Source organism: Astatotilapia calliptera, chromosome 6 (genome assembly GCF_900246225.1).
Source record: "Astatotilapia calliptera chromosome 6, fAstCal1.2, whole genome shotgun sequence".
NCBI classification, from domain to species: Eukaryota; Metazoa; Chordata; class Actinopteri; order Cichliformes; family Cichlidae; genus Astatotilapia; species Astatotilapia calliptera.
Window position 1 is genome coordinate 4,542,465 of NC_039307.1, and position 21,118 is coordinate 4,563,582.

General features: G+C 39.4%; 1 protein-coding gene across 3 annotated transcripts in view; it reads right to left on the reverse strand.

Moving 5' to 3' along the window:
• Positions 1-21,118, reverse strand: part of LOC113023615 (endonuclease V) — a 70,597-nt gene that overhangs the window by 42,412 nt on the left and 7,067 nt on the right. For 2 of the 3 annotated variants that reach the window (XM_026169803.1, XM_026169804.1), the window contains exons 5-9: positions 19,813-19,925; positions 10,909-10,977; positions 10,590-10,718; positions 8,768-8,824; positions 8,434-8,655 (exon numbers count right to left, since the gene is read on the reverse strand). In XM_026169803.1, the coding sequence (XP_026025588.1) occupies positions 8,434-8,655; positions 8,768-8,824; positions 10,590-10,718; positions 10,909-10,977; positions 19,813-19,925 (590 nt within the window). The remainder of the gene's footprint in view (positions 1-8,433; positions 8,656-8,767; positions 8,825-10,589; positions 10,719-10,908; positions 10,978-19,812; positions 19,926-21,118) is intronic. The other variant, XM_026169805.1, reaches the window with a different exon arrangement.

Genomic DNA, 21,118 nt, shown 5'->3' on the forward strand with positions numbered 1-21,118 from the left:
ATAAAAGAGCCTGAAAAGGTATGTTTTCTTAAAACATAATATATGACACTAAAAAGAGTGAAAAAGCACAAAAGATCACCTTAGACAAGAATATTCATGAAATGGAGTCTGCCAAAACTCACAGTTTCAGAAATCATTAGGTCGGTGGTAATTAATGTTTCTCATTCATCATTTAATAAATGCAATCCATTATTGCACCTCCCAGTTATTGTCTCCATTCATCATTTCATCCATAACATGTCAAAAAATAAGAAAAAAGCTCCACTATAGCACCCGAGCTCTACATTATGGTATTTTTGGTCTAGCTTTCTTAAAACAGCAGTCCAAAACTGAAACATATTCAGCTTTAATTATATAAAAGAAGCAAACAAACCTGCAACTAATTAGAGAAACAGGAACTAAATCACTTGGTGGGTAGAGGTGGCTGTGGCTCAGGGGTAGAGCAGGTCATCTACTAATCGGAAGGTTGGTGGTATCATCCGTGCTCCGGTCTGCATACCAAAGTATCCTTGGGCGAGATACTGAACCCAGAGTTGCTCCCGGTGTGTTCACTGGAGTGTGAATACGTGTAAATAGACCAGACCTCAATCCTACAGAAAACATGTGAAGGAAGCTGAAGCTTCGAGTTGCCAAGCGTCAGCCAAGAAACCTAAGACCAAAACCCTCCTTAGATGCGTGAAAACCTGGTGACCAACTACAAGAAACGTCTTACCCCTGTGCTTGCTGAGGGTTTCTCCACCAAGTACTAGGTCATGTTTTGCTTCACGATCAAATACTTACTTCACTGTCATGCAAGTTAATTGATGACTTTTACGTACTGGATTTTTCCTGGATTTTTGGTATTTCTGATATGATAGATGATATATGATTTTTGATATTCTGTCTCTTGACTAAAATGAAACTACCATAAAAATTAGAGACTGTTCATGTCTTTGTAAGTGAGCAGAAATCAAATTGAGCCGGAGATAAAATAATTATTTCCCCCGCTCTATATGAAGCTATACATCTTAACACTGCAATCTCTGCGAATTAGAGTGAGCTGCATCTCTCTAGAGATCCACGAGCTACAGTGAAGTTCTCTACGAGACAATGAACGAAACCCAGAAAAGCTTTTACATTAGATTAGATTTGTGGTTTTTGATCTGCAACATCCCTCTGATGTGTTAGCCTCCTTTATCTGCCCTCTGCTTGCTCTGCTCTTGATGTCATGGTGACCGCAGGGGATAAGCTGAGGCAGGTGTCTGCTGGTCTTTTACCTCCATCACATGTTGAAGCGTGGGATACCAAAGGAGTGTGAGAATTTAATGGAGTGAGGGAGCACAACTGAGCTGAGGCGTGAATTAGCTCTGTGTGTGTGTTTAAGTCTTTCCACGCTAACATTCTGCTGCAGTGCATTCACACATGAGCCTTCACTGCAGAATCCAACCATGATGTCATCTTTCCCTTTCAACTTTTTTCTTTGTGAATCTCTAAAGCTGCTGAAGGCGGGGTTTATTTCAGTCGTGATGCAAGGTGAGAGGATTTTATCAGGCGCGGGAGAGAAGAACAGAGAAGAACACAAGAATTATAGAACACAGGATTCAGATGCGCTTGTGTTTAGTTTGAAGACATAAAAAAATCCAAGGTCATTTTACAGACTTATAACTGGAATAACCAACGAAATGGGAAAAAGCCCCACAGATATTAAAATCGGCTTTCCTTTAGTTTCATAAATAAGAACATTTGCTGCCTCTTTCCATCATTGTATGCTAAAAAGAACAGTTCAGTTTAACGTTTTTAAAAATAAAAGGACCATTTTTGTCATGATGGAGTTTATCAGTCTTTCAGTTTGATATTACTCATGTTAACGTTTGGTTCTTCTTTCCTTTTATTTATAAGCCTTCCTGTGTGTCCTCTGTATATCTTACTCTATCACCTGAATTTTTATTTTACAATATGTTTATGTTTAGTTCTCTCTGTTTTCCTGGTATTAGTTTAGTATTTCAGTTGTCGGTATTCTCCCTCTGTTAAGTTCTCATTTCTGTGTTGATATTGAACACTTCCTGTTTTATATTAATAATGAGTTTCTTCTGTTTAACTCTGTTTAATTTGACTTTCTCCTGTCTCAGTGTTTTGTTTGTCATCACATGTTTCTTGCTCCCCAGCTGTATCCATTTTCCTTGTCAGCCCTCAGTAGTTCTCGCATAAGTAGCCTTATCTTTCATTTGCTCGTTGTGCAGTCGTACCGTTCCCCCAGGTGCTCGTTTCCCTGTTTCCCTTATTAAAGGCTTTGGATTCTAATCAGCCAAAATAAATGGTTTGTTCTTCAAAATTCTACCTCAACTCTTGCATTCAGGTCCTAAACCTCCACACTGCATGACTTCATATTCAGAAGTGCAAAACTTTTTTATTTTGGGGAGGTGGACATAACTTGAGTTCTGAATTAAATGATTCAATGCGAAAATAAAAATCAGTTGATCGTCTAACTCAGAGAAAACAGAAAAAAACAGACTGAATCACATTATTTCAAACTGGAATAATAGTAATAGAGTTATTTTTAGAAGGTACACATGCAACAAAATTTCGATGTTCGTAGGCACAATTTCAGCTAAGACATGATTATGAAAAATACAATTCAAATGAGAGGAGCATGGATGAATTACATTTTTAATGGGAGCATGATAAATTATATCAACATCTATGGATCATTAATGATTAAACAGCACAAAATCTGCAATATTTATAATATTGAATAGCACAAAATAATATATCAGTGATTAAACAAAATATGCAGAGCAACTATTCAAACCATTAATTGCCAGACATGCCAGCAAGAATTTAATTAAAGTAAAGAAACTAGTTAGATTCAGGTTAACAATATTAGAAAAAACTGTTGCTATGTGGTGACAATCTTAATAATGGCTTTTTTCTGCAACATGTTCGTGGATAAACTGATCAGCGTCTGTATGTGGCTTTATGAATTACAAATACACAACAGTGCCTTAACAGATTTACACTTTTATTACGTTCACAGGGTTGGTGGGCCTCTGCAAATGGAAATCGGAAATCCCAGTTGAGGGTTACGTTCCACATGTAACTATAGATGTGTTTTTTTAATATATGTTTTTTTTACACATATATGCACTGATGAGCACAACTTGCCATGTTGTTGTCAACAGGTTGTATTCTGATATTTTTAAAAAAAAGTTAATTAAATAAGATGATTCATTAAATAAGACATTTTTTGCAGATAAATCACCATTGTGCAGCAACTATATCACTATTTGTGAACGTATTTCTAAATTTTTGCTTCAAGTTAATGAAGCTGTAACTAGAGTCTGAATTTAAGTGGCTAATATGAATTTCTGTGCACGTAGACAGCAACTGATTTGTAACAGACAAGAAGTTTGCACTTTATTACTGTTTGTCACAAACAAATTTGATGTAACTGCTAACTTGTCCCTATTTAATTGAAAACTGATAGCAGACTGACATCTAATTGCTGTTTTTCCTAGCATGACTTTAACATAAAGGCTGTGCTCTCTGATTACTAATTTGTAAGCAATTAAATAACTGGTTATTTGTATAGAACAATCAACACATTACTTTTTCCATTGCAACAAAAAAACAATTTGAATACTCTAATGTGGTTCTTTGTAATCACTGGAGGGAAAAAACTGTGAGGTCTAAAAGTGAAGATAGAGTTGCTAAACTGGGGACACAAAATAAAAGAAATATGTAGGACCAGCCCTTTGTCCTGAAGCCAAGAAGCACATCCTCTTATCCTCTGAAATCATGAATTATCTCACATTTGTAGTTTTCATGGATCAGACTGAAATCAGTAATTAGGTTTCTCATTTCTCTCTCCATGCCTCTGTGGCACTGTACAACAGCATCTATTCTTCACCCGTTCTCTTCATCTAATTATCCATATTCCTGCCCTGTGCTTAATTTGTAAATCAGCTGCCAGAACAAAAGACAGGGAGATACACAGAAAAAATGTCACAGAGCCCATCAAACAAATTCACAGAGCTTGGAGCACATCAGAGCTAGTCAGCTCTAACACTGCCTGATATATGTGATTCATGTAACCAATGGCACAGTCTACACAGCTTTAACAAAGCTCACACCAAATAAAAGGAAGCCTGAATGCAAATCTTTATATATATAAAAAGCATTTAGATGCTAAACTGACTTTGTGTGCACAGAAAACTATGAACATCAAGGGTTTGTGTTTTTTTTTTTTACATTTTATTTATTAAAAATCCCCAAAACATCACAATGACCTCAAAAGAGAAAGTTCAAGCACTTCAACTGAACGAGGTGCACACTCCTTTAAGAATCAATTACAGGAACATAATACCATAAATAAAGTTAGTTTTAATGTTTCTGTACATCCCAGCTTAAAAATAGAGGAGATCTGAGTTTGTCTGTTTTTGCACCATCAGCCGCTCAAGTTGACCTTCAGTACATTATGCTCATTTCCAGCTTCATTTTTTTTTATCGCTGAACTCTCATAGAGCAACTTTGAATGACTAACAGTTTAAAATCATCCATATTTATCTCATGCTGGTCCAGTTTGCTCCTCTCCTTTCACTCTAAGACGCTTTTCCTCTGATTAAACGCTCACAAGCAGAACATTTGAACAGATCCGACCATATCAGAGCTCTCACTGACAAGCAAAGGACTCACAGTATTTGCACATGCATTGACCTCATTACTTGGGTCCTTTGCCATGTTTAATATGATCACTCACCATTTTAACATGTTTGATTACAAATAAAGAAAAGCACAACTGGTCCCCCTTAAAAACCCTGTCAAAATGAAACCAGTGAAGGATGTTTTTCATCAAATCCTCCTTAGGAATTTAATTCTTACTTATTGCAAACACTTGTAATGGAGGTCGTGTTATAAATATATAATCTCAAGGCCCAGTCAGTAATAAAATTGTAAGTGCAGCATCAAGGACAAACTAAGGAAGGAATCTCTTAATATTAAACATGTTCCGTCTGGTTCAGCTCTCCTCTCTTTTTGCTACATACAGATTGGTAAAGGCAGAAGAGCCAAAACAACTCTCGAATACATGCTAAACCTTGATAAAACCAAGCCAAAGAAATAGGAATGAAAAGCAAGCTCTCAGGAATACACTTGCAAGCAAAATATAACAAATGCAGATGCTTCCATGTTTATTGAACAGTTTGAGGATGATGTGAATCATAGTTTTTGACCTTCAGCCACCAGACGGCAAGCAAGAACCCGCAGAAGATATCAAGCAGTCCAGTTTCATCATCAGCTCCAAATGAGCCAACATCTTTTCGAAAAATTCCATGTTTCCCCTGCCCATTATGTCTAAGTTCTCCCCGTGCTCTCTCTTCCCCCTGTGTGCCCCTCTGTGTATCTGAGCCCTCGTCTCTCCTTATGTTTTATTCCATGTTTCCCCAGCCCGTTATGTCTGTGTTTTCCCCGTGCTCTCTCTCCTCCTGTCTGAACCTCTGTGCACTTCCTGTTTACTTTGTGACTCTCACGCCTGTACATGTCATGTTCAGTTCACCCCGCCCTGTCTCGTTATGATTATCAGCGTCACCTGTGTTCCCCGTGTGTTCAAACTTTCCTCGTTTACCCTCTGTGTATTTCTGTCTGCGTCTCCCTCTGTTCGGCGTCGCGTTCTCCCTCATGCCGTGTGTGGTTCTCCCCGTGTCTTCCGGTATATGTTACTTTAGCTTTTCCCAGTTTAGTGTAGTTTTGCATTGCTTTTGTATCATCGTTATTGTTTATCACCTGTCAGCAATAAAGCTGCATTTTGAGTTTATCCCCCGTGTCTGTGAGTTTGCAATTTGGGTCCTCATCCTGCCTGCCACACGGCCGAATCATGACAGAGGCGCTAAAGTTACTAAACATAAGCTGACTGACCTTTATTGCCTCTCCTGGTACAAATATTAAGGACTGTAAAAATCTTGCATTTCTTTCACAATAATGCCCTGGTTGATCTTATACTGACATTTTTAACAGTTATGCAGCACCTGTTCAGGAAGAGTGTCACACGTGTCACCCCAGGCTATCATAAACTCTGTTTTGAAAACAGGACAGCTACATTTATGACATTTAAAATCTGTTTGTATGTATAACTCGTTGTAGGTTGCAGCTTATTCAGGAACTGCTCGTCCAAACAACACAAGTGACTGAAATCATTGGTGACAGCAAAGACAAAAAAATAAATACAATGAAAGGCAAACGTGTCAACCTATTTTTCTGAGAAAGGGCCAGTGAGTGATGCAGTTTTCTAAATGCTAGAACTTTTTGGCAGGCGCTCATTAATATTTTACACCCTTCAGTCTTTTTAAGCGTTAAGGTGCGAGAGACTTGGAAAACTTGGACTCGTGTTAGTGAATATCCCCTGAGGCCTGTGTGTTTATGTTTGTCCTTCCCTTTACATACTGAGTGGAGACAGCACGTGTCACTCTAAAGAGAAAAACAGGTTATAGAGGACAACTTTTAGCCAAATTATGAGAAGTTCTTATCTAAATAACATCAAACTCAGCACAGCAGTTCCCAGCAACACACAGTGCATCGAATGAACTGTTGCTAAGCTACAAGAAGAAAAGACAGGTGGACAGAGAGGGATTTCTTGAATTATTTGTAACATCCAACAAGCAGTTTTTCACTCCAACCATCTCACATGGTCATGACATCTGGGTATGACCAGTTAATGTCACAAACATTTGTGTGTCACATGCTCCAAAGTAACACGTTACTGCAATCACCATTCTTAGTGACGTAATAATCTAAATGCAAATATAAAAATCTGTAATCACACTATAGTTACAATTATTATTACTTGTATAACAAGAGTTTATTAGTTATCTGCACGATGGGAGGATAGGACAAAAAAAACACGTCTTTTTCTGCCTGGTAGGGGGAGGAAAATGGTGAAGCAGTTTATGACTTGGGAATGATGTTAAACCTGAGTGCATGCTGACCCCAGCCCAGCAGCCAGAGCCTGAACTTTAACAGGTAGAGACATAGTACACATGTAAACACTAAAGAAAAGTCGTATGTGTGCCCTCAATACGACACTGGTTTGTGTCGGTGAGCAGTATGTAGCATAATGGTTATATTGTTACCTAGTAACTATGTGATGGTGTGTTTCAGGTCATGTTATGGAGTAACATCAAAATAATGCAATAATTAGTGTAACAATTTACTTTCTCAGGTAAATTTTTAAGCAACGTAATGCACAACTTTTAAGAAAAGTAACAAGTAATGTGTAATATATTTTGAATACAATCAAGTGAAATGAGTTTTGTCTGTAGGATGGCAGGGCTCAGCCTTACAGATGAGGAGCTCAAACATCCACAGAGAGCTCAGCTGTTACTTCTTTTGTGTTAAAAGGAGCCAAGTGAGACGGTTCAGTATCTGATCAGGATGCCTCCAGCGCACTTCCATTTGGAGGTTTTGTTGGGCACTTTGAAGACCCAGAAGAAGATCTGGAACCCACTGGAGAGATTATATTGTTGGGACCCCCTAAGAGTTACTGCAAACCCATGCTGGGGAGAAGGACATCTGGAATACGCTGTTTAAACTGCTGTTACAGCAACCCGACGAGATGAGATGAGCAGAAGATAATGGTTTAAATGTCTGGCCCAGTACATTAAAGATAACATTTCAGTCAGGCTGAACCATCAAAGGATCAGATCTCCACTTCCTCCCACTTCGCCTTGAAAATCAAGGCACAAATATCTGTATGTTGTTTGTTGATTTCAACTCAGCACTTTGGCCTTTAGCGCCACAATCTGACACTAGATGTTGGACTTCCTCAGACAGGAGCGTCACACCACAAACCTCCAGGTTTGAGTGTTCAGCCTCATCCTGTTCACACTGTTCTCCCACGATTGCATTCAGAGACCCAGAGAGAACTCTATTGTGAGCTCTGCAGAGAGCGCAACCGTTCTGGTGAGATTATAAACACTGATGAGAGGAAGAGAGGATTTATATCTAGAGGAAATCAATAATCTTACAGCATGGTACACAGAGAATAACCCACTGCTCAACATCAGCAAAGGTAAAGAGACAAGGAAGCAAAAACACCCTCACTGGAGCTGAGGTGGAGCCGACGCAGAACAAGAGGCTGACTAGATGGTCAGCCAAGCAACCTTTGGATGTGGAGTCCTACCAAGTATGTGCAAGTGTGGGACTGACACAGAATCTGTTTAAGTGTGGGTAGTTATATATATTTGCATCTTTCTAGTTTGTCCACGATGAACATTTGCACACAAAAACCTGTTTTCATTTTCTACTGTCAAACGTATTCAGTTATTCAGTCTTCCTGTCAGGTTGATCTCTTTTTGATTTTGCTTTTTTCATGAGATGTGACTGTGATTTCAAAAGCCTGAAGGATGAAAATTTGCCTGCCAGCGAGACGTAACATCGCAGCTGGATCTATGAAGGAGAAAGTACCTGTGGCAGAAGCCGGGAGAGAACACGAGGGCAATGCTGGGAGACACAGAAGGGAATGTGGATGTCAGAGACTGAAAGCAGAGCAGTTGGGCAAAGAAAGGAGGATGAAGAGGGAGGCACTGGTGACTGGACAGAGGAAGGTAAGATTGTTCCTGCTTCTCTCTGATGTCCACAGTCAGTCCCTGTTGCTGCCGGATGCCCCTCTCCCCACCAGCTAAAACACTTGAAATAAACACACACAGGAGGAGGTGAGTTAGCCGCTGCTACTGCAGCTCCTCTGGTGAAAAAACTGATAAAACTGATTTTGAGTGTGAGTGTGTGTGTGTGTGTTTACAGTGCAGTCAGGTGGCTTGCAGTAATCATATGGTGCACTGCAGAAGCACAGCACAGCCTAGTGGCAGAAAGAAAAAGATGAGGTGATGTTCCTCCTCTTCCTCAGGAAAACATTTAGTGGTTGTTTTTGCTATTTTATGTTGTGAGTAAAACTTTTAAGACATTTAAAAAAGCACTTAACTTTCTATCCCAACTTACTCCGTTACCAGTGCCAGCATGCACTGGGCAGGAGGCAGAGTACGATATAGCTGAGCAACAAGAGAAAAGGGACACTAAAAAGTTCATAGTGAACTTAATCGCCACCACTGGGCGACAATTCAGCTCACTTTATTGGGTTGTCTTAAATTTTTGCGGGCTGCAGTTAAACAAAAGGAATCAACAGCACATTGAGCCTCACGCATAAATATTTTTTATCGGTGGCATTTTCAAAACCAAAACCAATCAGTGCAGAGGGCTCATGGGAAATCAGTAATGTCTATCAGAAAAGAAAAAACAGTTGAAATCAGGTTAAAAAAAAATGTTGATTGTGGACACACCTCCAGCCTCCGTAAACATTTAATCAAAGGTTCGGTTGCCTCATGACAGTGTGATAAAATGCACTCTGGCTTAAACTGTATTTATGTTTCACTTTAAGGAGTGATGGAAGAACAAAAACAGCGTCTCACCTTTGCAAAGTAAAGGAGGAAGGAAATTGACTAGTGGTGAGGGGAGCACACTTTTATACAAATGTATCATTTTGCATCTATAATTAGCGAAAGACTCAATATTCACAAACCAGGAGGAAACTCTTTAAAATACAAACAAACAAAATGTAACTTAAATAGCAACAGATAACATACCAGTTATGCTCAAAACAACTGTAATATTTGTGCCTTTTTATTTTATTTTATTAATTTTGATATCAAGTATGAAAAGTATTTGGAAAAAAAAGTATTTTAACATATCAAAAATTACAATAATAATTAAAATGAAAATGTTCTCTCTCAGTTAAAATATTTAAATAAATAAATATTTAAAATTTAAATTAAAAAGATAATTGAGTGCATATTTTAATCTATGAAGGCTTACTTTGTAAGCACAATGCACTCTGTGTCAATGTGGTGAACTGGTGGCACTACAGAGCTGTCATTATGACAGCTGATTTTAGGTTTTTTTAAGTAACCAAAGCATGGTTACATGGCTCTTAGTCGAATAAAAGAGCTTTTACTTGTTGTTGGTCATAGGGAGCGTCTAAAGTAAGCAAAATATCATTGGCCTAATTAAAAAAGTTCACTCTGTTCATCATCCATTCATTTCTGTGCATCTCAAATATAATAGCAAAGTATGAACCATATACTTTTCAACTTTGCGAAGATCCTGTCTGCCTTGCAGTTAAAAATATCTTCAGTGTCACACTATAGCTTTGTTGCACTTGTGTCTGACAGCCGGCATCATCTTATCGTTTGAAACTGTCTGCACAGTTTTCTGCGCCGGGGCTGGAATTCATATAAAAATACAGCCAAAATTGGAACATCCCTAATTTGGCTGCATATATTCTTCTTCTCTCCATTTTTACATGTCTCCCAGGCCCTGCTGCCAATAAAGCACTGCATAGCGTGATGCTCACACCTCCTCGCTTCACAGCAGGACACTGTTACACAAGTGGTGAGCACTGCTCGCTCCCTGAAACAGTGTTCTGCTTCTAAGATGAGAAGTTCAACTTTTGTTTCTACTGTTCACAAAAAAGGCTTCTAGCGTTCCTGCAGCTGCTCTGCTGAACACTCATGATGGCTCAATGCACTTTTACAGTGCGTGTGTGTGTGTGTGTGTGCACATAGGCCCACCTGTCTGATTGGCTCAGGGACCCGGTATCGGCAGCATGCGTGTGTGAGGCGGACAGCTGTGTCCAGGCTGATCTTGTGGCCCACAGACACGTACACTGGCTTCGAGCTCTTGTCAGAGCTTCGCAGTGCCTAAATTCAAAGACAGAAGTCTGCTGTAACTTTTCAGCATTCATCTCGCTCTCCAGTTGTGATCATCATAAAGAATTTGTTGCGTTTGACTTTCAGCAGCGAGGGTTTTCTTTGAAGTCAGCAGCAATAACACAACACCTTTGTCAGAGGTATTTGTTTCTATTTTCTGTGCATCTGTCCTTTGCCGCACCTTTCCGAGCACTTTGCCTGAGGCGCCTATGAGTGGGAAGCTGTCTCCTCCTCTTTGCAGAGCAGCTATCTGTGGAGGCAAAGAAACAAAAATCAAAGTCAAAACAGATGTACAGATGCCAAAACAAATAGCAGCAAGCTGAAACAAAGTATTAACCTCCTGCAGAGCCTTCACACTCGCATCACTTTGTCTCTAACCTCTGCGTGGCCCCACTTTGCTGTCCAACTAGAGCTTCAAAATGCTAAAACAGGACCACATCTTTATTCCACTGAAAGGACGGTGGGTTATGACTTTGAAAAAGAAAATCCAGACAGTCTTGTTCCCAGAAAAAAGCACTGCACAAAAAGTATTGTTTTAAATTTTAATCTGGCATAAAAGGGTACAATAATAAAACTCCTAATACAGATTAATGATAATGTAATAACAATGTACTATTTACTTTATTGATCCCCGTGGGAAATTCCTCTCTGCATTTAACCCATTTACTTAGTGAAGCAGTGGGCAGCCATTGGGCGCCCGGGAAGCAGTGTGTAGGGACGGTACCTTGCTCAGGTATACCTCAGTGTAGCCGTTCAGTGGATTCGAACCCCCGACCTTCCGATCATGGGGCCCCCACGCTACCTACTGAGCTATCCCTGCCCCAAGTAGAACAATTAAATAAACTGTATTTTGGAAAAAAAAAAGTTTTTATTATCTTTGTTATCTCATTTTTCACAAGTAAATGAATAAAATTATCAATGAATTCATTTAAAAATGAAGGCAAAGACTTTATTTGGACTTTTTCTCTTTTTGGAAAAATGTCAAAATCTTTTTTCTAAAACTGTGTTTCGTCTCAACAAATTCAAATTCATGACATTTTTTTAATATTCCTTATTTTCAATTAACCGCCACATATCTACAGTAGTCTGCAGACTGAGTTTGAGTAAACTAGAGGCCTAAGACCATATTTCAAGTTGTGTTTGAGTTTTGTGAAACGAAAGCATGTGATCGTGCAAAAATATAATTATTATGCATGAGATTCAAAGAGAGAGATTTTGACTCAGCTAGTTACCAATATGTCACTCACCACCAATTGCTAGGAGACGGTCTTCTGTCAGAATCACTTGGATATGCCATCTGTGCAAGCTGTTAAATACAACCTGAAGCAGGACCGTGCAACAGATCGAATTTAGATTTCAACTGCAATGTTGTCTGCCATCAATTATTGAAATAAGATAATCAAGATAAAATGGTTATTGTGCCACAATCTGCTCATTCTTTTCTGTCACCGCTCCAACTTTCATTTCCTTCTGTCGCCCTCCTGCCACTTTGATGGAATATAGTTTCTTTGTTCTCAGTTTGTTTGCTGTCTAAGTTTTGGTTTTCTTTATTCCGGGTTATATTTTAGTTTAAGTTACTGTTTGCATTTATAGAGGTTATGTTTTTTCTTCTATGTGTTTCCCTCTTTTAAGCTGATTCATGTCTCTTTGCTCCCCTGTTCAGTTACTGAGTTACTTCCTTACTGTTTTATTTTGGTAGTTATTTGTGTCCTGTGCCTTGTTTATAGTTTCACTTCCTTCCCATCCTTTCCTGATTGCCTTCACCTGTCTCTCCTAACCCAGCTGTTTCCATTGCCTGCATTGATCTTCATATCACTGCCACCCTGTGCCATGTTTACTTTACCAAACAATTCTTTTCAAGCAAACGTTCTGTTAAAAAGACAAGTTTTTGTCTTTTGTTTTTTAAGTTTGGTGACTCAAATATTATTTTCCAAATTCTCTGAGTAATGGTGTTATATAATCACGATTCAACAGTGGCTAAAATACTTGTGATGAGAACATTTGTCCTAACCTAATCTATGTTATAAAGTTTGGACTTAATATTTCAGACACATTAGACAGCAAAAGCAAACATTTGATGTGATCATTCAGGCGTTAGACTTGAAGTGTCACTGAGATATAATGAAACAGCCAGACATAGAAACAGTCCTTGAGTCTGAAAAACCTTTAAATGTATATATTTTTTCCAACTAAGCTAGTTTTAAACCTAAAGAAAAAGAACTAACTCTAATAAAAGACTAGAAAATTATTGATGTACTAACTGGCTCATCTTTGACATCTCATGAGAGCCCAGACCAGATGCCTCCATTTTTGATTGAAGGATGCTGGACTCAAAGAAAGATTTTAAATGACCTCTCTCTTGATTTCTGTTAGAGCTAAAGTTTTGTTCTCACAGTCAAAGAGACGGTGCAAAGTCAGATGCAGTGATGCGGGCTGCTGTTGACAGGTGTGCTCTGGGTTATGGGCCAGAGCGATGAAGGGAGTTTAGCCTCCATGATGGATGGAGTGTCTGCTCTACTATGACTGATTACAGCAAGCAGCCAGCAGGGAGACAGGAGGGGCCGCACGGGGCATCCAATCCCGGCTGGGATGAGGCCAATAGTGTGTGTGTGTGTGTGTGTGTGTGTGTGTGTGTGTGTGTGTGTGTGTGTCTGTGAAAGACAGGAATAGGACTGAAGCCAGGGCACCAGAAGTCAGAAACACGGGGTAAGTCATCAATAACACACTAGTTTGAGTTACAGCCAGGCTATCAGTGAGAGAAGAGACAAAGAGAGACAAACAGGGAGAAGGAGATGAAAGCGAGAAAGGGGATAGAGTATGAGAGGAGGACCGATAAACTGGAGGTTAAGGGAGAGAGGAAGAAAGAGAGGAGAGGCGACGAACAGAGGTGGGACCAAGTCATTGTTTTGCAAGTCTCAAGTAAGTCTCAAGTCTTTATCCTCAAGTCTCAAGTCAAGTCTCAAGTAATGTCAGGCAAGTCAGAGTCGAGTCTCAAGTCACTGGTGTAAAAGTCCGAGTCAAGTCACAAGTCTGAAACTTTGAATTTCAAGTCCTTTCGAGTCTTTAAAAAAAAAAAACAACGAAAAAATAATGTTGCAGTTATGCTAAATGTAAATATTAGACCATGTAATTTTAAATCTGTGTTTTTCTCAACACATGACAAAAGTGAACGTAGAAAATATACACAAATTGTGAAATTGCACCTCTTTAAAATGCAGCTCAATTAAACTTAGCTCCAAGAATAATTTTCACCGACAGTTCTGAGATAAGCTGCATGTTATTCTTGGATGCGGTTGTAGGACCAGCTTTAAAATCGCATGACAAAAATATCATACACATTAAAAAAAACTGCATCACCAACGTAGCCTGGACAACATTTGCTAGTTAGATGAAGTCAGCTATCTCATCGTAGCATATTTATATGCATATTTATAATCATACGGTTCTTGGAGTGAGTGCATACACTCATGAAGTTTAGTAACTTCAGGTCACTGCAACAAGCCCAGGTACAGTTTACCGACGGATGGGTGCAGGACCTTGAAATGCACCGTGTAGAACGAAAGACCATCGTACGTATCATAAGTTTACCAGTCTCACAAATCGTCGTCATAAATACACATTCATTAACCGTTTATTAATAGGACCTTTGAGCTCAACGGTAATTAATTAGTAGTGGAAATAATTTCTGGTACGCGTTACAGAAATGTAGCAGTGACAATAATACTGTATGCTGTAATCGTACTGGGCAATTAGTGATACAAAAAACCTGTTTTATCCTGTGAATAAAAGTATATGTTTTTGTCAATGTACCATAATAACAGAAGCGAAACGCAATATTGTGTCAGGACAATTCACTATTTATGCACAATAAATAAAGGAGCATAGCGCGACAATTTCTGTTCAGCGCCAGACTTGCTTGTAACCTATATCACCAATTATGTTAAGAAAATGACGCATTAACTACTAAAAAACACTGACCTTCGTGTAAATGCTTGGAGCAGACTAACCTGTGAGCTGGAGTGTTCTGGGACGTTATAATTGGTCTTAGAATGGCTGCAATCCAGTCGCCTCTTTGTTACTTCGGAAACATGGTTTGAACAATTTCTCTTCAACGACGTAATCCGATAACAACCGATCTCTTTACCCGTCGGCTTCCCGTGGCTGTCATGCGACCGGCTATTGCAGTTAATAATACAACAGCTTCTTGACATTTTTGTGTTTCTTTTTATCGCTGTGTAACTGATTTTAATTGAAAGCCTGCGTGCGCTAGTACCGCTTGCCACGAGTTCCCAGAATCCTTTGCGGTTCTACCCGTGAATGACGTCACATTTTCAATCTCTATATAATATGCATGTTAAATTTTATATTTGGGGTAAAATATCAAGTCTTTTCAAGTAAACCGGTTCAAGTCCAATTCAAGTCCCAAGTCATTGGTGTAAAAGTCCAAGTCAAGTCACAAGTCTTACAACATTTTTTCAAGTCAAGTCTAAAGTCATAAAATTAATGACTCGAGTCTGACTCGAGTCCAAGTCATGTGACTCGAGTCCACACCTCTGGCGACGAAGACCTGAGGGACTCTGAGCAACACAAAACTTCAACAGAGATAAAATTTTCCAAAAGTGTACTGAGGACAAAAAGGAGGGAAAGAAACATTTTCTACCCTCTCTCATCCTGTCTCTTTTGTCTAAAGCTCGGCTCACACAAAGGCCCACTGCATCACTTCCAGCACAGGGACATCATGTTCAGCTTCAAATAAAAAAACAGCGAGCAGAGAGAGAAGGGCTTTCATGTTCACAGACACTTCAAGGGGACGCATGTGCTTTAATGATGACAGAAGGCAGTCAATACAACCTAATGATTCTCCATCTTAACAAGTTATCCGTTGTTCTTATTCACTGCTAAAGATGAACAAACAGCTGTCTGTTTTCAAGGCCTTTGTTACTTTGCTTTACTGACTATTACTGTATATAAAAGATGAACTTAATCATAGTCACACATTGTATGTGGACTAATGTCTTAAAGCCTCGCATCTGGCATTCTGCCCGTTGTTTTCTTCGGTGACACACTTTTGACAAGAGGCTGGAGGTCTAAAAATCAGCCAATGCTTACTCGTTCGCTTTATTAGCAAAGTGAATCTATAAGTGCAGCACTGCTCATAACACTGGAATTTCACTCTCCACAACTGGAGGTTAGACGGTGTGTTAGTACAAATCAAGCCATATTAAGCAGATAAGTGCACAAACACGACTGGGATTGAAATTAGATGAGGTGAAGCAAAATGCTATTTTTATACCTAAAATACAATTTAAATAGGTGAGTTACAGAAAAAACACAACTCTATGTGCAATAAAGCTTCAAATATAAAGTTGGCATGTTAACCACGTACTGTAGGCAGGTGTAGCTTTCTGGTCTGAGTGAAGCCACTGTTTTCAGGGCAGCAGAGGGTGACTCCTCCGGTTTAAAGTCTGACTGTATAAAACTGTGAAATTCCCCTCCTGCTCACATCAATAAACACTTTACTGATGAGTTTAAGATGTCTTTGATGTAAATTAAGGTCGTCATAGGACTCAAAAAGGATGATAAAGCAAGTTGAGCTTTAGGAAGGTATACCTTGTGATTAACAGCCATCAATATTTGGTCTCATCCACAAGTTTTCACATTGGCTGGGACTTTACTAACTAATCGCTGATGTCATGTTGGCCATTCCTAACTTTATCATATGATTTTAAGACTGAAGTCTAACTTTTGTATTCAGCCTCAAGCGGTCATTTGATGAACTGCAGTTTTTGGCACTTCCCTGTTTCTGTTTTCAGTCTCGGAGGCTGACATTCGTTTACAGGCTCTTTTCTTTGAATTTTTAAACTGATTTAAATCACTCTTACAAAATAGTTTTGTTTTTTTTTCCCCGAGTGATAAATCAGAAGATTGATGAAACTTTTAAATAAGTTATTAAAGCAGAATTCATATAATTTTATGAATCTCTATTAAAGGCAACCAAACTCAGAAAAAATATCCCTGAACAAGTTACATTTAAGTAAAAAAATGGTGAAAATGTTTTGACCTACATACAGGTGTAATACAGGTGTGACCTTTTACATTTTGTACCTGACAAACTTTGGGTGACACAAAGACCACTAATTGCTATCAAGCCCAAAATAAACAGATAAAATTGGAGTGACTTTAATATTCTCATCTCAGATGATGCATTGGGTATTTCTTCTTCAGTCACTCACTATGTGTTAACAGACCTCTCTGCATAGAATCACTTGTTATTAACCTCTGTCTCTCTTCCACAGCATGTCTTTATCCTGTCTTCCTTCTCTCACACCAACCAATCACAGCAGATGGCCCCGCCCCTCCCTGAGCCTGGTTCTGCTGGAGGTTTCTTCCTGTTAAAAGGGAGTTTTTCCTTCCCACTGTCACCAAAGTGCTTGCTCATAGGGGTTCATATGATTGTTGGGTTTTTCTCTGTATGTATTGTTGTAGGGTCTACCTTACAATGTAAAGCGCCTTGAGGCAACTGTTGTTGTGATTTGGTGCTATATAAATAAAATTGAATTGAATTGAATAGATGTCTATAATGAAACTCAAACCTCCATGCAAAAATATATTTGTTTTACAGTGCATCTTTAAAATTTATGTACATTATAGTTTCTCTGAGCACAGGCTCATCCTGCAACATATTATGTGCATTCGTACATTAACACAATCCCTGTGCTATACAGTGTTTCATTTTCACCTTTCCAAGGAGGCTCCATCTGATAAAGACGCACATACACACCTTTACTTTCAAGGTTTGCACATTTAATTGCCGCAACTAAGAGAAACTTCTGTAACCTTGAGAGACACTTCTCAGACTGCATATTGGCTTTCAGAAACTCTGTTTGCTGGAAATGTTGAAAGAAACTCTGACATCTGATCTAATCGAGTATGGCAGCGTATCGCTCGTCAGTGGTACGTGGCGGTGTGCTCGTAGCTCCAGTAATGGCTAATCTTGTTTCAAAAGAGCTAATTTTCTGAAATTTGGTAGGAAGCCTGATATAGCTTGTGTTTCACAGATTACTTCACAGCTAATTTCCCACCAAGCGCTCAAGCGCCAAAGCTGGTGTTCCCTTGAAGCGCCGCAATCGTGTGCGTGCCTGTAGACAAATTAGAAAGAGCCCCAGAGAGTGACAATTACATCAATATGGGCAGGAAGGGACTTCTAAAATTTCACGCTGATCCAAAGCTAATAGCTTGAGCCAAACATGCAGCATGGCCGTGTAATGTCTGTGCTACCTGATCCTGAAAGTAAATGAGCCACATGTATTTGGACACATATTGTTTCAGTAGATAAGTGTGACTGGATCGTCGGGGGTGACCATGATAGGTGTAAACAAAGATCAGATTCCCCCCAGGGGGAAAAGACGGGCGTAATTTTTCTGACGCCAAAGCCACTAACACTAATTCATGAGATGGATACATTGCAGAGAATTGAATTAGCATCTTACACGACTACATGAAGATTGCCGGGGTTGTAATCACACTATGTATCTGATGCTAACTGAGAAGTGGATCAGATGTCTGTCCGCTCCTCTCCAAAACTTTGGAGGACCACTCAGCATTAAAATGCTCATAACTGCAGACCTTTAGATTCTATTTAGAATTTGCATAATGGCTTTTCAGAAGTGACCACACTTAAGCTCAGCTAATTCACTGTCAACTCAGACAAGAAGGCCACAGGGTTCGAGCTTTTTCTGTGAGGAATCTGGAAGTTTCCGAGGAAGATGAAGTCTTAAATAATCTCCTGGAGCTGCATGAGCATGTGAATGTGTGTAGTTCATGTAAGATTCAGACAAAGCATTTTTATTGATCTTTTTGATGTATCAGTTTTTGCTTGGTCGGACCGCCTTCTGCTCCTCCCGCCTCAAAAAGGAAATAGCTTTCACAGTTTTCACAGGACTGTGCAGTTCTCTGAAAAACGAAATAAACTCCATGATTCAGTACCAATAACTTCCTATAATTTCTATGGATGGAGTGAAGGTGTACTTACACAGATTCCTGTAAAAACCTCTGACTGTATAAGTTGTTTTACTCAGTTTGCGCTGGTTTTGTTGCAGTTCCTTAGTCTATGCCACATGTAGTTTTTGGTTCATTCCTACTCATTAGTTGCATTAGGTTTGACTTGATGTTGCTTTTCATCCTTATTACATTAAAAAGAGGGAACAGTTTTTTAATATTTTCCTGTGGCTTCACTGGTCTGTCCCTCTTCCGTTCAGTTTGGCCTGAAGTGAAATGATAACTGACGCACCTGCTCGTTTCATCGGGTAGATTTAACTTTAAAGTGTTTTGTTTTTTTTCCTCAGCAGGTCGCTGAGCTGCAGACTGGAACAAAGGGAGCATTTGCATATTAATGAAAACCAGGTTTTGCTGTCCCACAGGTATACTTTGACCAGTGCACATTTGTCCCAGCTTGATTTGTATTCAAAAAGTCACATTAGCGTTAGCGACACAGCAAGGCCTTGGCTCGCAATAAAAGTCACAGTGAGAACAGTAATACACGCAAACAAAGCGCACTCTCACACACACACACGTAGAATTAGAAGTTGTGAGTTTAGATGACACACAAAGTCACACTGAAAAACAACTCTGTCCTTTGCTTCGTCCCTCTCTGACATTTCTTTGCTTTTCTCTTTAGATGCAGCGAGCAGAGAAAGCGATTACACTTTGAAAACTTAAATAATTCATCCAGTGACTCCTGTCAACACTGGGAGCTCTTTTACAAGAGAAACATGTGTACACAACTAAAAGAAACATTAAATATGAAGCAGGTTTTCTTCATCTCTTTTACATCAAAGAGCTCTGAAGGCCAAACCGCAGAGTGACGAGGCTCTGCAGCTCGGTGGGAGAAACAGACGTTCAAGTCTTAGACTCGTCATTTTGAAATGGCCTTTTTATAACACTGAAAACCACAATGGATACAACAATGCTGTATGACTGGAGACCTGAGCATAACAAAGTGCACACATTGACTCATCAAACCTACAGAATCTACGTTTAAAACAAAAAAGATCTTAAATTTAAAAAAGAGATGATGTTTTCTCACTTGTGACTGATGCTCCTCACTCTTGTTGACTCCTTGCACCTGCAGCAAGTTTTTGGCCACGCCCACACAGGGCAGCCCTGACAGCACTCCCAGGTGACACGCCAAGCCAAACTCTGCAACGATCCAAACAGCGACAATCAAGTCACATCCAAAATTAAACAGCGGGGAGTAAACGTGCTTCAGCGAACTGTGTGATGCAAAGAAACGTTACAACAGAGGGCTTCACGGTGATTCACTCAGGGTTGATTTTATCAGGTGTTACACCCAACAGTCCCTTTAGTGAAAGCCAAAGTTTATACAGCTTGTCCTCAAACCTCGCTAGACTCACCTTGAATTCAGTATTTTTAACAAGCTCGAGTGGAGCTGAATGCAAATCTGTGAATTAATGATCAGTGAAAATCAGACTGAAATTTTTAGCTGTCTCTTTTTTTGAAGATGCGCTGCTGACGAGTGTCATGCTACGTACGACCCAGAGACCGAACAGCAGCATCGGCATGCACGTCATTTTTTCCATTTTCCTTTCACAGAGATGAGTGTACTCTAACATCCCGAGCCGGCTCATGGAAAACAATCATTGGACATAGGTTATGTGTGTCACTTCTTTGGCCACACAGACATACAACCGCTGGTCACTTCCCTCCACCCTCGACAGATCTGAATCCCTACAGCTGTCTCTTATGTCACAAAATTAAGTTCAAGCTGAAAGTGTTGATATAACCAACCAGGGACGCTCCAAAATTTTTTCATAGGGGTGGCTATGTGGGGGTGGCACACCAAAAACAGGGTTTTCAATTTTATTGCTGTTGTCAAATATAGGTTACTTGAAAAATATGGCAAAAAAAGAGAGAAAAAACTGAATTATATACCTAGTTTATTTCCTGCTATTAGATTTGATATCACTCAAAATATGTACATATGAAAACCAAATAAGATTTTAAAATCCATCCATCCCTTTAAAGATTCTTCCTCACTCTTGTGTTCACGTTTTTTAAAATTATTACCAACACAGAGGTCACAGAGGCGACAGGGGGGCGGCCAGCAAATTTTAAGGGGTGTCCAGTGCCCCTCCTGGCCCCCCTTTGGTGGCGCCTCTGAATCCAGCGTTAATCGCATAGGTCCAGATGGACAAGAAGATGACCTTGAGGGAAAACTGGGCGATGATTGTACAGGTACAGAGAAACTAACAAACACATTATTCATTAAATGTGTGTTTTTAGATTTTTGTTGTTTGTTCGATTTTTTACAGTGAACTGTTAATATTTTTATCAGTGTTATTAAAAGTTTATTACATTATGTTATCTTTAAA